The 17500-nt window shown below is 45.4% G+C and overlaps 1 protein-coding gene across 1 annotated transcript in view; it reads right to left on the minus strand.

The window, feature by feature from the left end:
- sspo (SCO-spondin) overlaps positions 1-17500 on the minus strand; it is a gene marked incomplete at both ends in the record, with an annotated part of 96327 nt that overhangs the window by 75427 nt on the left and 3400 nt on the right. Inside the window, 21 exons of the mRNA XM_080855448.1 lie at positions 110-259; positions 480-589; positions 1385-1512; positions 2325-2527; positions 3005-3139; positions 3657-3913; positions 4898-4992; positions 5486-5669; positions 7674-7920; positions 8375-8540; positions 8993-9211; positions 10207-10379; positions 10754-10880; positions 11455-11596; positions 12059-12299; positions 12766-12922; positions 13437-13562; positions 14145-14230; positions 14930-15088; positions 15507-15609; positions 16780-17006. Of these exons, the coding sequence (XP_080711574.1) occupies positions 110-259; positions 480-589; positions 1385-1512; positions 2325-2527; positions 3005-3139; positions 3657-3913; positions 4898-4992; positions 5486-5669; positions 7674-7920; positions 8375-8540; positions 8993-9211; positions 10207-10379; positions 10754-10880; positions 11455-11596; positions 12059-12299; positions 12766-12922; positions 13437-13562; positions 14145-14230; positions 14930-15088; positions 15507-15609; positions 16780-17006 (3435 nt within the window). The remainder of the gene's footprint in view (positions 1-109; positions 260-479; positions 590-1384; positions 1513-2324; positions 2528-3004; positions 3140-3656; positions 3914-4897; positions 4993-5485; positions 5670-7673; positions 7921-8374; positions 8541-8992; positions 9212-10206; positions 10380-10753; positions 10881-11454; positions 11597-12058; positions 12300-12765; positions 12923-13436; positions 13563-14144; positions 14231-14929; positions 15089-15506; positions 15610-16779; positions 17007-17500) is intronic.

A 17500-nucleotide genomic window follows, 5' to 3' on the forward strand; every position in this document is an offset into this window, starting at 1 on the left:
GGGGTACACACACACACACACAAAGACACACACACAAACCTACTCACACACACAAACACAAAGACACACAAACAAACACACCTTCTCACCCACATAAACACACACTCACCATGACTGACAGTGCCGGCAGGGCAGAAGCAGCCCTCCACACAGGACAGGGCCCCGCAGTGAGAGTCTGGGCTGGCGGTGACGCCAGGACAGGTGGAGGAGCAGGCAGAGCCACAGGGCTGGTACTCCAGACCATTCTCACACTGCAGTGCTACAGAGGAGGGAGAGAGAGAGAGAGAGAGAGAGAGAGAGAGAGAGAGGAAGAAGAAAAGACAGAAAGAGAGGGACAGAGATGGCGATATAAAGATAATTAGAGAGGTACAGAGATTGATCACATGCAGGGAGAGAGAGAGAGAGAGGGAGAGAGAGAGGTGTGGAGATATGCCCTTTCTAGAGGATGCTTCTACTGTATGTATGTTTATGAGACGTACGACAGAGCCCCTGAGATCGCCAGCGGACGTAGATTCCTCTGCGGTTACACTCCTCAGCGTAGGCAGCCAGGGCCGTGCACAAACACTCACAGTCCCCGCCAGAGTCACACCTACACACACACACACACACACACACACACACACACACACATACGTGCAAATCACACCACATAATATGAGTAGGAACTCTATCTGGACCTCAGTAGGCCATAGAAACACACTGCACCAGGATACATGAAGAACTGTTAGAGAGTTTTTTTTTTATCTATCGGATAGATTAAAGGACCACACATAAATTATGTTTTTACATATATAATTTTTTTTTAACTTATAGTATACTTACACAAAACATGATATGAACAGAAACAATGATATGAATAAACCAGTTTAGGTGGACTCTCCTACAATGTTATATTATTGTATCTAGGAAAGCAACAGAAGTCGGTTGTTTATACAGATAACACTCATATCACTAATACTAATATCACTGCTGTAGCAGACTTCAGGTATAAATGCAAATTAATACAAAACCATTCATAATATCATGACGATCGTTTAGATTTTATCGTAGCTCAATTTCTTGTGTTCATATTTGGCAGTCTGGGTCCAGTGCATAAGATGGTCACTAGGGGTCTCAGGATAGCTGGATTTTCAAAAAACTAAAAGCGAAGTAGTTGGCTGTTCCATCTCATCCATAATTGTAAGCTGCACCGTTTGAAGGAAAAGGTGCTGTTTTTAGCCATAAGATTTGTCGTGCTGCTATATAATCACTGCTGACTGAGTCACATGGTTGAATCATCTCTGAGCAATTATCGCTTCTGCTAAATGTGTTTCCTTACGTACATTTCTTTTGAATTGTGGCCTCAAATAAAGAAGTGAAACGTGTGTGAGGATGCGTCACTCACCCACAGGCGTCAAAGACACACCAGTCGTAATACTGCTGGTAGGGCACCTCTGCGTGACACACGCCAAAGCGCTCCTGGGTGACGACCGCACACCTCTTCTTAGCCCACATCACCCTGTGAGGATGGATCTGAGGGTCAAAGGTCACAATCAAGTCACCATTTAAATCAGGTTTGTGGTCATGGCATTTTATGTGATGTTGTAGAATGCCATGTTGTGTCCTGCCAAATGCCAATGTTGTGTCCTCCTGTTACACATCTCCAACCCTAATCCTGTTACACACCTCCGACCATAATCCTGCTACACATTGCCAACCCTAATCCTGTTACACATCTACAAACCCTAATCCTTTTCTGCACTGCTTACCCTAATCCTGTTACACATCGTTTACCCTAATCCTGTTCCACATCGCTTACCCCAATCCTGTTACACTTCGCTAACCCTAATCCTGTTACACAGCTCCAAAGCTAATCCTGTTACACATCTCCAAAGCTAATCCTGTTACACATCTCCAACCCTAATCCTGTTACACATCGCTAACCCTAATGCTGTTCCACATTGCCAACCCTAATCCTGTTACACATCGCTAACCCTAATGCTGTTCCACATTGCCAACCCTAATCCTGTTACACATCGCTAACCCTAATGCTGTTCCACATTGCCAACCCTAATCCTGTTACACATCGCTAACCCTAATGCTGTTCCACATTGCCAACCCTAATCCTGTTACACATCTCCAAACCATATCCTGTTACACATTGCTTACCCTAATCCTACAACTATATCCTGAACCTAAACCTTCTGAAGTTAATTACTGATAATACATTTAAGTCAAGGAAACAACCTCTGGACTAGTAGAGACCACTGGACCTAATCTGAAATATACTACTGATGTTAGAGTTCAGTGTTGGTGCCTGGTGGTTGGAATGGACTGGTACCCACCGCACAGGGGTCTCTGAGGTCCTGGTCCTGGACGTCAGGGCAGGACGGGCTGACCTTCCAGGAGTTTCCAAAGAGCTCAGGCGTCGACTCCACAATGCCCTGGCGAGTGGTGAAGTCATTCTCTGTGTCACCGTCGAAGTTGCCACACAGCCCCCCAACCCTGCCACGAAGACTAGGTGCCAGTCGCACATACACACGCATGCCTGGCCAACAGCAGAGAAGTGGAAGACGTAAGGAAAAGCCTGTGTGTGTGTGTGTGTGTGTGTGTGTGTTTGTAAGACTGTATGTGTGTGTGTAAGAATGTGTGTGAGATACTATGTAATACCATCATATGTGGAGTCATATGTAAATGTTGAGGTCTGACTGAGAGTTAAAGTTCACAGAGTAAAGTTCAAATATCAACAACCTTTCGTCCGATTTGTAGACCGCATCTTCAACTCCCATTGTATCAACCATCCCCACTCCCCATCTGACAACTATTCAATTTTATTCAATTTTATTTATATAGCACCAAAACAATACAAATGTCTCAAGGGGCTTTACAGAGCCCAGGGCCTGAACCCCCTTAGAGCAAGCACAATGGCGACAGGGGCAAGGAAGAACTCCCTGTTAATCAGGAAGAAACCTTAAGCAGGACTTGCGGCACATAAGGGGGGGGGGGGCAAACACTATGAACCCACCTCCGTCCCAGAGCAGTGTGACCCCCAGGCGTGACGAGAGGGACACGAAGAGCCCTACCCTCTCCAGCATCAGCCCACTGCCCGAGTAGGACTTAGGGAGAGACACCTGCATGCCGTTCACTGTCACCGCCTTCCCTGGGACACACAAACAACACAGGTGTGATAGACAGACACACAAACACATACAACACAGGTGTGATAGACGGACACACAAACACATACAACACAGGTGTGATAGACGGACACACAAACACATACCACACAGGTTTGATAGACAGACACACAAACACATACAACACAGGTGTGATAGACAGACACACAAACACATACAACACAGGTGTGATAGACAGACACACAAACAAACACATACAACACAGGTGTGATAGACAGACACAAAAACACATACAACACAGGTGTGATAAACAGCACACCCAGTGAGAGGTGGACACAGCATGTGTATAATCATATATACAATATCACCTCAGAGTATGTGGATGTCAGTACTGATAGTTCAGTATAGTGACAGTATATATGAAAATATAGTTAGTGTTGTAGCATATCTTTTAACTGCATCTCCTCAGCCAAGGGCAGTTATTATACAGTAATATATAATAATGTGACATGCTATATGATGCCACCCCCATATCCTCACCGCGCAGCAGGTGGATGGCGGTGTTACCGACGGTGAAGGTGACGGACTTGGTGCAGGTGACTCCGGTGCTGCCGCAGGGCACATTCTCGGCAGTGACGCTGAAAAGGCCGCCGGTTTCCTGGGCCAGCACGTACTCACAGTCGCCCAGAAAAGAGAAGCAGCGCCCATCAAACGTCACGTAGTGCGGGTCGCCCGTGGCGACGCAGGTGCCAGCGCACAGGGACTGCCCGCAGTGCCAGCGTCTCGCTTGGCACACACTTAGAGAAACCAATAAGGAGTTTGAGCACACAGCATGTAAAATAAGTGTTATTTACCATCAGCAGTTCATGATATCAGAGCCGTTTACATGTGTGGTCAGTTATCAACGCTGCCCTCTGGGACTGAAGTTTAACTTCATAAATTGGAACGGAAAATAGGTTTTTCATTTATCACTAGTGTTGCACCGATGCCATTTTTTGGCTCCGATACCGATACCGATACCTGGCTGTGCAGTATCGGCCGATACCAATACCATACCGATACCACTCTGTTTGAAATTTGAAAAATACTTTTTTAAATTTTTTTTATTTTTTTTTTTATCAATGGTTTGGTCCCATGTATAATACTAGTGTAACAGTAAGAAAGTCAAATTACATTTCTTGACAGTTTCAGCACTTCAGACATAACTGAGGACTAGTCCTCTATAATTGATGGTTTACCTTACTGAGCAGCACTGTGGCTTTTCTGATTTTGAACACAATAGAGTTAAAGTTTGGTCAGTTTTTTTTTTCTTTCCCTGTATTGTTTCTTTGTGTGTTTGTTTTGTTTGGGGACCAAACCATTGATAAAAAAAATAAAAAAAATAAAGTATCTGCACTATTTGTTGGTACTCGCCGATACCGATACCACCATTTTAGTGCTGTATCGGGGCCCTATCCGATACTGGTATCGGTATCGGTGCAACACTATTTATCACATGTATTCTGTATTTTAGACACAGAGGAATGATGTCGAATGAAGTGTTTTGCATTACCCTCAGTATGGTTTGTGTTGAGTAGTATCAAGCTAAACAACATCTAGTGACATGTGGCCTTGGTCCTTGAAGCAAGCTTTGTGTTTGTATTACAGTGATTTAGTAGTGTTTGTGGAGTTCAGTGTGGAGTTCAGTGACTCAACTGTGTGTTTTTATATTTGTGGAGTTCAGTGTGGAGTTCAGTGACTCTGTTGTGCGTCTTTTGGAGCATTTTGTAAGTGTTTCCCACCAGGTGTTGCAGTCTTTGGTGATGGTGTGGTTGGCGAAGTACATTCTGCCATTGTGATGACAAGGACATTCATCGGGTGGGACACAGCGATCGCCCTGAGACAAACAAGATTAGCTAAGGATGGAGATGTTGGAATGTTCCAGAAGAAAATTGATAGCGCAGAATACAAACGTAAAAGGAACCAAAGTACCTACAGCATTTACTTTTGTACATTATGCCTTACATAGAGGACTGGATATTTTATATGGTCTCATTGATGTTATTTCTTGAATTTTACTGTCAAGAGGGCATATCCCAGCTAAAAACAAAAACATATTTAGACTACCCATACAAACAAACTCTTCTAAATAGCACTGAATATAGTTCAGAATCCAACTACAAACTATACATATGACCTCCTAACTCTATTGAAAACCCATGCAAACTGTAATTGTGACCACATTTAACCATGAACACCATTAAAGATTTTACACTGATCGTATTGTTGTGGTTTGGAACATTCTGAACTACATTAGAGAGTTTAGGATGACTGTATTGTTGGGTGCTGTGTAATGCTGGCTGTTGTGTGTGGGCAGAGATTGTGCCCACCAGCAGAACGGTGTCCTCTGGGCAGACGCATCCATAGATGGGCTCGGCGCAGGGTGCCAGGGGGGCATCCAGGCTGGCACACGTGCGGAGGCAGGAGCGGGGCGAGTAGACAAGAGATCCAGGGCACTGAGTCACCTCAGGACACTTAGAATTAGTGCAATTCCATCCCCCACTCTGACACACACTACAGTAGACACAGAGACCAGAAAAGGAAGAAACAGAGAGAGAGAGAAGAGGGAGGAAGAGAGAGAGGGAGGAAGAGAGATAGGGAGGGAGAAAGAGGGAAAGAGAAAGAAAGAGAGAGAGAGAGAGAGAGAGTGATAAAGAAAGAGAGAGAGAGAAAGAATAGTCTTGTGTAATCTTAAATTTATTGTCGAGGACGTGTATATGATTTCCACATCAACTTAATTACTCAGCTCATAACTACACATTACCACACTTGCAATATTGCCAAAGCTCTGACACACACATACACACGCATGCACGTACGCACGCATGCACGCACGCACGCACGCACACACACACACACGACACGTACACACATGTACACACGTACGTACATACACAGAGTTCGCAAGAGTCCCTGACACCACTGGAGGCAGATCTCCATATCTTTGATGTGCCCAATCACTCATCTCATCTCATCTCATCTCATCTCATCTCATCTCATCTCATCTCATCTCATCTCATCTCATCTCATCTCATCTCATCTCATCTCATCTCATCTCATCTCATCTCATCTCATCTCATCTCATATAATCTCGTCCCGTCTCGACTCTGAGGATGTTATGTGGAAAAGAGATGCAATGAAATCAACCTATCCCAGCGGAGCAGAGAGCAGGACATAGAGTGATTTCATCAGACCCCTCAAACCACGCTGATCACAGGAGAGAGGAAGGCAGACACTGACACACCTTCTGATGAAACCCAGAACACACACACACACATACACACACACACACCCCTGAACTCTTATTTAACCATTAATAATGCCAATGTGCAATCTAACATGCATTCCTAGTGTTGGCCTAGTGTTAGCATACTGAGAAGTGTCCATAAAAACATTGTTGTTGTTAAGCTTCTAGGAAAAGGTCAGAGCGATACGGCAGGAGAAGACCTCTTTTACAAGAGGTCCCTCATAAAGTGACTTTGCAGGTTTGTTGTTATAGAATAATTGATTGCTTGTAACTTGCATTCACTAGCCTACTCGTCAGAAGGGTATAATCGAATAGAGGCCAAAGACTGTCTGTGTCAGTATGATAGAAGAACATTCAAACCTTTCACATATATATGGCAGCAGTAAACTGGGATTATTTCACTTCCATTGCTGAACCTTAAATGCAAGGATCTGCCTTTCTAGTCTTCTAGAAGCAGCAGTCAGAGCCTGCGTTGGGGTCATGACGGTTCAATCATCCTCCTGCTGAGTCACTGTCTCTTTATCGAACATGAACTTATAAAAAACTACAGAGGCCACAGCAGTCATAAAACAACAGCTATCTTATCACTCAGCCATCATAAAATCCGTCTATCATTGACCATTCACACACGCTCGCTCATTCTCTGTCTTTCTCTCCCTCTCCTTTTCGCATTCTCTCTCTCTTTCTCTCTCTCTCTCTCTCTCTATTGCATTAGTTGAAGCTGTCCTGCCGCAAGCAGTTATCTCTGACACTTACTGGAGTGAGACTTTACAGTCCTGTAAACAGCCATTTATCAATTGGCTTTCTAATACTCTTTCAAGACAGGTCAGTGAAGCTGAACTGCACTGTGGCATTAGATGAGGTTAAATTAGGTTGTTGCTGCAGTCTGGTTGGACCATTCATACATTCACTGGCTGAAGCTGAGCTGGAAACAATAGATCCCAAGCCATATACTAACACATCATTCAGATTCCTTCATAAATCAATGATTATGTATCATTACATTAATAACGAATAATATAACATTGAATAGTAATTTAATATCTACAAAAAGAAAAAGCTGTGGTTAATGTTCCTGTTCTTTTACTGGCACTGTTACAGTTACATAGCCAGGCCTTTAGGTAAGAAGTAGGTATGGATCCTTTACTGTCCTACTACGTGTTGCAGTTGTCCTGCATTATACTACATCATTATGAATCCTGTAAATCCTGAAACCCATCTTGCAGTTGTCCTGCATTACTCTACATCATTATGAATCCTGTAAATCCTACCACGTGTTGCAGTTGTTCTGAAAGGTGCTGCCAGGCGGGTACATCTGCTCTCCTCTCAGGCAGGGGCACATGCTGGCGGGTACGCACTGGCCCTCGTCGTCCTGCACCAGGCCTGGCGGGCACTGGCAGCCAGGCACACAGCTGGGGGTGGCACCGGCACAGGTCCAGCCCTGGCGCAGGTCGCTGCAGGAGGCCCCACACGCACGGCCACACTCCTGGTGAAGCTGACCGCCAGAGCACTGCACCGCTGGGGGGGGGGGGGGGGGGGGGGGAGAGGGAGATAATATGAGTAGAGAGCAAGAAGGGCAAAAAGAAGAGGAGAGGAGAGGAGAGAGAGGGATAGAAAATGTGTGTGTGTGTGTGTGCGTGTGTATATCAGTGTGTGGGGGACCCACTACAAAGGATCATAACAAAGGATAAATGAGTAATTAATAAGTTCCTAAGCCATTAGTAATGCCTTGTTGTGTGTAATGTAAGCCTCTATGACAGTGGGTGATCAATAAGTTAATTCACACATGTTCCTAAACCATTAGTGATGCCTTGTTGTGTTTAATGTAAGCCTCCATGACAGTGAGACTCAGAGAGACACAGACTCATTGGACAGAACGGAGACAGACATGTGTTGCAGCATCTGGGGACAATCAAATGGTGGTCTGTCTTAAGTGTTGGGTATGGCAGTGGGGGCAGGGTGGGCCTCTTACGGCAGAAGGTGTGGTTCCTCCAGCTGATGCCCACCCCCTCCTGGGCACAGTGGCGGGCGTAGGCAGTGAAAACAGTACACTGGCACGGCCTGTTGGGGGCGCAGCTGCACACATCGTTCAGACACAGACGCATGTAGGGCTCCCTGTCCACCACGTCATGGCACGGCTGAGGGAGAGAGACAGACAGATAGACACGTCATGGCACAGCTGAGGGAGAGAGACAGACAGACAGACAGACAGACAGACAGACAGACAGACAGACCAGCTTCAGTGGTGGAAAACTGAAATATGCACTTAGCCCTTTGTTACTGGTTCTTTGATATTAGATGGTCAAGATCAGTTACTAGTTTTTAGTTATTATAATTATCTCTGTCCACCACGTCACGGCATGGCTGTAGGAAAGAGAGTTCTGCATTGAGTAGAAGTTCTGGTTCTTTTGTCATTAATTCTTCAATATTAGTGATTAGTTATTTGTAATTGTGATTCTTAGGTAGTTGTTCAGAGATAGGAAAGCTCAGAGTTAGAGACGCTATGAGTGTGGGTAAGTAGGAGTTAGAGACGCTATGAGTGTGGGTTAATATGATGGTGTGTGTGTGTGTGTGTGTGTGTGTGTGTGACCTGGAAGATGGTGCTGTGTATGACGGAACAGACACTCTCTGCATGCTGGCGGCGCTGGGTGTAGGTGCTGCAGGGGTCGGCCGGGCTGCCCTGGGGGGCGGGGCAGCTGCCCGTGGTGAACTTGCTGGCGAAGGACGCCACGCTGCTCTCAACGTCTCCCTCCGGCGTGGTGAAGTCATCGTGCTGACTCCAGGTCAGTGTGCCACACAGCCCTCGAACCTTAAACACACAGGGGACGAGTGATCACATCTAATACCCAAGGCACCTTCTCATACAGTCAGAGATGCTTTATGTCAATTCTTACTTAATAAGCAAAAATTACAGAAATTGTGTCAAAGTTATCAGTGATTATTATTTCAATTCAATTCAGTTAGAATCAACTTTCATACAGTACATTATTGACAAAAAATGTGTTCTATCAAATAAAAAAAATGCTGAGTGACTGATGTTCCTTGAGTGAATTGGGAACCCAGAAAAGGAGGATCAGGGAGGACGGAGGTTCTAAGAACACCGAGATCACGAGGTCAGCTCTCATGATACACTTTATCCTCAGACTGAACAAGCTAAAGGATGAGCCAGACTCAAAGACGTGAGGAGAGCAGAGGAGAGAAGCTGGACTGTAAGGGTAACGTGAAGTTTCACTTAAAAATACAGGCACTGATTAACTCAACCAGGCTTATATTAAGATATAAAGCACCAGCTCTCAATATCTCTACTATTTGATGTAGACATGTACATAGTCAGCTTCATGTCATGCTCATGTTGGACTGAAGGCCGTGTGCTCAGTTCAACTGGCTTCACATACCCATACAGAGCTCTACATACAGAGACAGCTCTGTCATGTATCATCAATAAAGTGGAGAAATAATTTAAAGTAAGATAAATGGGCCTCTATATACACATCCACAGCTCTATGAACACATCCACAGGTCTAGGTATACTTCGCTGGGTGATGCTGCCTGTTGACAGAAAAACTCCTCTGAAGTAAACTCTAAAATAATATGAAAATAAAAAGGTACAACTCTTTTCTGTTTCTTCTCACTTTAATGTGTCTTAAGCTGATACACTTTATTCACTTGAACTGACATTGCTGCTACACAGAAATGACAGAGATTACAAATAGCGTTTATTTGTCTCTTCCATATACACAGATAACTACCCTTGAGTGCAGCTACGTGCCCTACAGTAACTCCCTCCACTGTGCCGGGGTTTACCTTCTGGGCAAAGCCCGGCTGCAGGGTGATGAGAGCCAGCGGCCCCTCCAGGAACCACAGCACCTGGGCCCCGAACGCCTGGATGAGCAGAAACACGGAGGAGGCTCTCCGCACCACCAGGTCCCCCGTCACCACTGGCAACACCTCCAGCCGCCCATTAACGCTCACAGCACCTGCAGCAACACACAAGACAGGGCAGGGTCTAAGGGAACCGAAAGACTGAGATAATACACACACAGAAAGACAGATAAACACATAGATAGACGAAGATAAGACACACACAGACAGAAAGATGTTCTTTAAAGGTATTTATGGTTGTGCTCTAGATTTTTTTTTGGCCTATGTGTATTTGCTATGCATATCTTGAAAAGCAGATGTGCAAACATTTAAAAAGCGCAATACGAATACAAATACAAAAGTTCCTTCATCTACGTCTTAATATAATATAATAATAATAATAGTAGTTGTGACAGATATGTATCATCAAACAGACGCACAGGCAGGCGGACAGTCAGACAAATCACCGGTCAGGGATTGTTATATGTACCAGTATCCGTGACGATTACTGTGGTGCGCAGGGCCGTGACAGACATCTCTCTCAGGCAGCCCCGACCTCCTCCAACCACACACTCTCCAACACGCACCGTCACCTCCAGTTTCCTGTCTACAAAGTCCTACACACACACACACACACACACACACACACACACACACACACACACACACACACACACACACACACACACACACACACACATACACAACACAACCATACACACACACACACACACACACACACACACACACACACACATACACACACGCACACACGCACACACACACAAACACACACACACAACACAAACATACATAAATACATAAACACGCAACGCACACACACATACACACAAACACATATACACATATAATAAAGATTTATATTTGATCACTTTTACATCAATATGATCAGTCACTGAATAACCATTGAAGACGTTTAACTGGTAATGGGAGAGAGGGAGTGTAAGGCAGGACCAATCTAGTGATGGTGGTGAGAACACACACTTGAGCTGTTCTGTACACATAAAGCATGGACCTTAGAGAGGCCAGTAATGGCAGCAGCGTGACCACGTGATATCATGATGTCTCTCCTACGCAAAACTCCACAACAGTTAAGGATCGGTGATCCTGATGTCCTCGATAGGCGTGTTGCCTGTGAATGTGACTGTTCACAGTAGTATCTTCACTCACCTCTACTGCAGTAAAGCCACAGTCTCCTCCCTGAAGAATATATTTCTTCTTGTCAAAGGTCGTGACCTGCAGTCCACCAATGAGGGCGCACTGAGCTGCACATCTCTCCCCTGAGCACTGCCACTGACCAGCTGAACAAACACTAAGAGAGAGAGAGAGAGAGAGAGAGAGAGAGAGAGAGAGAGAGAGAGAGGGAGACAGAGACAGAGTGAGAGAGATAGAGAGACAGAGACAGAGAGAGGGAAGGAAAGAGAGAGAGAAGGACAGACCGAATGAAAATTAGCCTATAGTCTATTTCCTGTAATGCACTTTAGATGCATAATTCAGTATAATTAGTGCTCTAAGTAGTCTGAAATTCCATCTGGTGTAGATAGACCTAATCCTAATCAATATTCTACAGACTATTGGATGCTGACCCCAGTGGCATACTCACCACGTGTTGCACTGCTGCTGAATGTGTCCCTGATGTTTACTACACTCTCTGTTCATACTCAAACAGCATACTCACCACGTGTTGATGTTTACTAGTCTGTTCATCCTCAAACTGCATTCTCACCACGTGTTGATGTTTACTACTCCGTTCATACTCAAACAGCATACTCACCACGTGTTGCACTGCTGCTGAATGGTGTCCCCTGCCTTGTAGGACCGTCGGCGGTGGAAACAGGGACAGTCCTCCCTCTTCAGACACTCGCCCCCCAGCAAGAACAGCCCTGGGGGGCATTCACATCCCCCCACACACTCCTCTCGACACTGGCCGGAGGCAGGGGGGAGCGGGGAGGAACAGCTGGCGGGACAGGAGGACACACAGTCTGAAAACACCTGACCCCTCAGACACACTCGTCCTGAGAGAGAGAGAGAGAGAGAGAGAGAGAGAGAGAGAGGGAGAGAGAGATAGAGATAGAGAGAGATAGAGAGAGTGCCAAAGAATGAGGGCATGAAAAAGAGTCCAAAGAAAGCAAGACACAGAAGAAGATTGTGGGGAGATGGAGGTGGGCGCTAAAAGCATTAATGTACCTCAACACATGGCACATGGGACAAAGGGATTTTTGTTTTTGATTTATATAAAGGGCTGCTAATGTTTCATTGGGGAATAATGAAGCTGTCTGTCTGTCTGTCTGTCTGTCTGTCTGTCTGTCTGTCTGTCTGTCTGTCTGTCTGTCTGTCTGTCTGTCTGTCTGTCTGTCTGTCTGTCTGCCTGCCTGCCTGCCTGCCTGCCTGCCTGTCTGCCTGCCTGTCTGTCTGTCTGTCTGTCTGTCTGTCTGTCTGTCTGTCTGTCTGTCTGTCTGTCTGTCTGTCTGTCTGTCTTACCACACAGGCCAGGGCGGCGCCAGCTGAGGATGACGTGCTGTTGGGCACACTCTCGGGCGTAGCTGGCCAGTGTCTGACACACGGCGCCCTCTCTCTCACTGCTGGGGAGACTGCAGAACATGTACATGCAGGAGTCCAAAAAGACTGCTGGATCCACCTGCACACACACATATCATACACATTAAAGACACACACACACACACACACACACACACACACACACACACACACACACACACACACACACACACACACACACACACACACAGACACATGCACACAGACACAGACACAGACACACACACACACACACACACACACACACACACATACACACATACACACTTACACACATACACACACGTACACACACACACACACACACACACACACACACACACATTCATATAAACAAACATATTTACATACTATTGCATTAATGCAGAAACACACACACACACACACACACACACACACACACACACACACACACACACACACCCACACACACACACACACACACACACACACACACACACACTCACACTCACACACACACACACACACACACACACACACACACACACACACACACACACACACACACTCTGCTGTTAGTACATATGATTTTAAAACTGCTATGCCGAGTGTGTGAGTGTTTGTTCCCTCACTCGATGGTGGCACTGTGAGAATGGCATCTCCAGAAGCCTATGGCAGGCTGACTCCGCCTCTCCACGTAGAACAATCCTGCCAGTGATGTCACAACTGTGGCCCAACTCAGCTGCATCACTGCAACCCTGAGAAAAGATAGCACAACAAACAACATTACCCAGAAGCCCCAAAATCCATTAGGATATAATACATTTACCAGTCTAGAAACATCAGTATTGACGTTTTCTTCCACAGGAGCACTTGAACAGTCAAAAAACATAATGCCCACAGTTTGTCATATATAACAATATTTCAATAGAAACTATATCTACAATTAACTATAAGTATTGTCAATTGTTTAAATTGATCAACTGATCAAGTTTACACTCTGTAAAGCCTTTAGTATATTATGTATGACATACAGAAAATCAGAACGTATTACTTCAGCACTTTTTTGAACCACCTCAGCCAGCCAAAGGTTTTCAGTTAACACCTTTAACCCAATGGGCCACATTTGGGCACAGAAATCTAGCGTCACTTCATAACTGTCTCCTGCCTTCATTACTGGGTCTTCTTGTGTTTGTGTGAGGCCTGTATGTTTCCTCCAACACATACATTTGACCAGACACTGATTAAATACTAGCAACATCATCGTGTCAGGTTGGGTCAGGAGACACACACAAAGTGTTTTGTTATTGGGAAGAAGATATGAGTCAGTCAGGACAGACCTCTGTTTGCTTATCAGCCACCCGCCACGAGTTCCCAAAGCTGGCAGCGTACGCAGACACACTCCCACTGGCCAGCGTAAAGTCATCTGTACACACCCACACACACATGAGCATCAGCACTGGGGTTGGTCGGGGACATCATAATCATAACTGCGTGAAAGAGAGGCCTAAACGCCTGTCAGCTTATGCGTCAGACTATCAATAACACATAAGAAAATGTGATGGCCAGATCCAAACATTATACCACGGAGAGTTCAGTTCAGGTTTCAGACCACATGTCAACAACAAATCACAGTGAAAAATATGGTGGACAGGCCAAAGCCTTACTGTATGCATGCTACTGAGAGTGTCTGCAACACTACAGAAATCATTACAGAGTAATTTAGCACAAGTGAGTTACTGCAAATACTGGCCCCAGACATTGAAGAGGGATAAAGAGGGAAGGGGAATGAAGAGGGATAAAATGAGACGGAAACGGGTTATGGGATGTTATGTGGGATATTAACTCACTTATTATTATAAGTAATGTGAACTCAAGGAAAAACAACCCAAAAACTCCATCCAGCCATCTGGCTGAGTTGGCCTTATTGGCCTGCTGGAGCTCTGACTCACGTAACTTAATCCAAACAGTTTTAACGATGAAGAGGAGCCAATTGGTACAAAAACATCGTGATTATGTTACAAAAAAAGGTCCTGTTTTGAGAGAGAATAAAAGTCTGGGGTTCTCTGCACGTCCCTGTCCCCCCCTACTCTCTACTCTCTCTCTCTATCTCTCTCTCTTTCACCGTTGGGGTTGTTGTTGTAGACACCACACAAGCCTCTGGTGTTGCCCAGGTTGTCTGCCGTCACCGTCACGTAGACGGTATTGTCCATGTCGAACTTCACCCGCACACCGAGTCCACTCTCCATAAACACAAAGTCCCCCAGCCAATGGACAGTCACACCTGCACACAACAAACAGCAGATTTCACAGAGGACACTCTCATTATGGATTCATCGTCATCTATAAAAACACAACCTGAACAGCCAATCCACGTTTTTTATTTACTATTCCTGGTTGAAATTATTTGCCAACTAGCGTAACTATGTCAGTTATCGGACAGTGTCAAACATCGTCCATTCTGTTAAACAATCTAAATGCTAAGTTTAATAATGGATTAACAATCTATAACTTCAGTTAAATAATGGATTCACATGACAACGCGAAAGTTTGCCGATAATACACGCCGTACGATAATAAACACTGTTACGATACGTTTCTTGAGAGGCTGAAAAGGCTACCGTGTAGTGTGTAAGTAAGTCAGGGTCTATGGGTGGTATCCTTTCAGGGTGAAAAGTGTGAACTCTAAAAGGTGACTGTACCATTTTGGAAGACTGGTTCTCCATGTGGTACCGTGACGCCGTTCAGAGTCGTGTTCCCCTGGAGGACGGTCAGCAGGTCCAGACCCAGCATCAACCGCAGGGCCTGCAGAACATGTGGAGGAACATGCTGTGGTACTGACTCAGATACTACACTCTGATTATCTCTCTCACACACACTCTGTCTCTCACAACCCCCCCCCCCCCCACACACACACACACACACACACACACACTATTCACTGGGCATGCAGAAATTGTGGAACGACATGCTGTAGTATTGACCCTGATAGTACACTCTAGCTCTCTCACACACACTCTGTCTCTCACAACCCCCCCCCCCACACACACACACACACACACACACTATTCACTGGGCATGCAGAAATTGTGGAACGACATGCTGTAGTATTGACTCTGATAGTACACTCTATCTCTCTCACACACACCCTGTCTCTCACACACACACAGACAGACACACACACACACACACACACAATCTTCACTGGGTCTGCACAGCATGTGTAGGGACATGTTGTAGTATTTACTCTGATAATGCACTCTTTCTTTTTCTCCCCGGCACATACACCATTCATAGGACTCTTTGTGGAGCATTTCTGTCTCGAGATATAACAGACCACTCCAGCACGGGGAAAATACATGATCATCTCACACCATCACATAGCATACAAGGGACACGATTTGAGTCAGGGACCCAAGAGAAACTCAAGATGGGCTGTTCGATTGAATGAGTCATAGGGATTTTGTCCCCAAAGAAGAAAAATACTAAGCAATTCCACCTGTACCTCTCAGAATTCTCTCTACAATCTTTTAGGAATCTTTTTGGGTATCAGATTTATAGCAAGTAAAAGTCTTCACAGCCTTCCTTCAAAAATGTTACATATATAGTATATATATATATATATTTATATATATATATACTGTATATATAACACTGGTCCAAATGTATCCTGCTTGGTCTGGCAGTGATCCAGCAGATGTGTGCATAATCAGCTCTAGCCAGATAATGGCCACTCTGTGTGTTTAAGGAGCCCTGGACAATCCTCTGCCTATTTCGTATGAGAGCACAGGGGCGTTTTCAGGTTTAACACTCTCTCTAGAGCCTTGTCAAGCTGAATTTAGTATGAATCAGCCCACGCCAGGTTCTACAGTCAGCCTCTACAGTGTATAGGCCTATGTTAATGTTCTTGATCCGGTGTTCTTACTTCTTGAACTGATATTCTAGAAGAGCAGAGAGAGGTCAAAGTGCGCCCACCTTGCTGCAGTGTCCCTGTCCTGCACACACAGTGCTGATGTAGATGGCCCAGGTGCCGTCGATGGAGGAGGCCAAAACATAGGTACAGCTGCCCTGGAAGTGGAAGTGCCTCCGGTCGAAGGTGCGGTAGTGCGCCCCACCCCACGTCACGCAGGTGGCCGAGCCCTGGGGGGCACGCACTGACCGCAGCAGAGCCCCCCCTCTCAGGACAGGCGTCGACTGGGAGTCTGAAGGGACAGAAGATTGTGGGGGAGGGGGCATAAGCCAATGACTAATCATGAGTTATCTCAACAGCTTCAGAAGGGCTGCTGCTCTGCTCCTGTTTGTGCTTTGTAGTGCTAATTCATAACTCTATGACAAGAGTTTTGATCACAGCTCACAGACACAAAAGAAAAACAGCAAGGGCCCATTGAAACCAATCAGATGATTGGATGGGCGACGGGTGTATAAGGAGACACAAATGAGAGAAAAATGTATGTATATGGGAGGCTACGGAACTACAGTTACCAAAATACACATAACTAAAAGCTTATGCCTGAAAACACATAACTAAAAGCTTATGCCTTCAAACACATAACTAAAACGTATGGCTTAAAACTGTAGCGAATCAAGAGCTCTCTAAAGGGTAACATGAGGAGGTGCAGCTGATTGGATCTGATTGGATCTAATTGGATCCAGACTGCGGTAAGAGCCCCACAGGAACAGCGGCCCGGATGCAGGG

Source organism: Sprattus sprattus (genome assembly GCF_963457725.1).
Source record: "Sprattus sprattus genome assembly, chromosome: 17".
Lineage (NCBI taxonomy): Eukaryota > Metazoa > Chordata > Actinopteri > Clupeiformes > Clupeidae > Sprattus > Sprattus sprattus.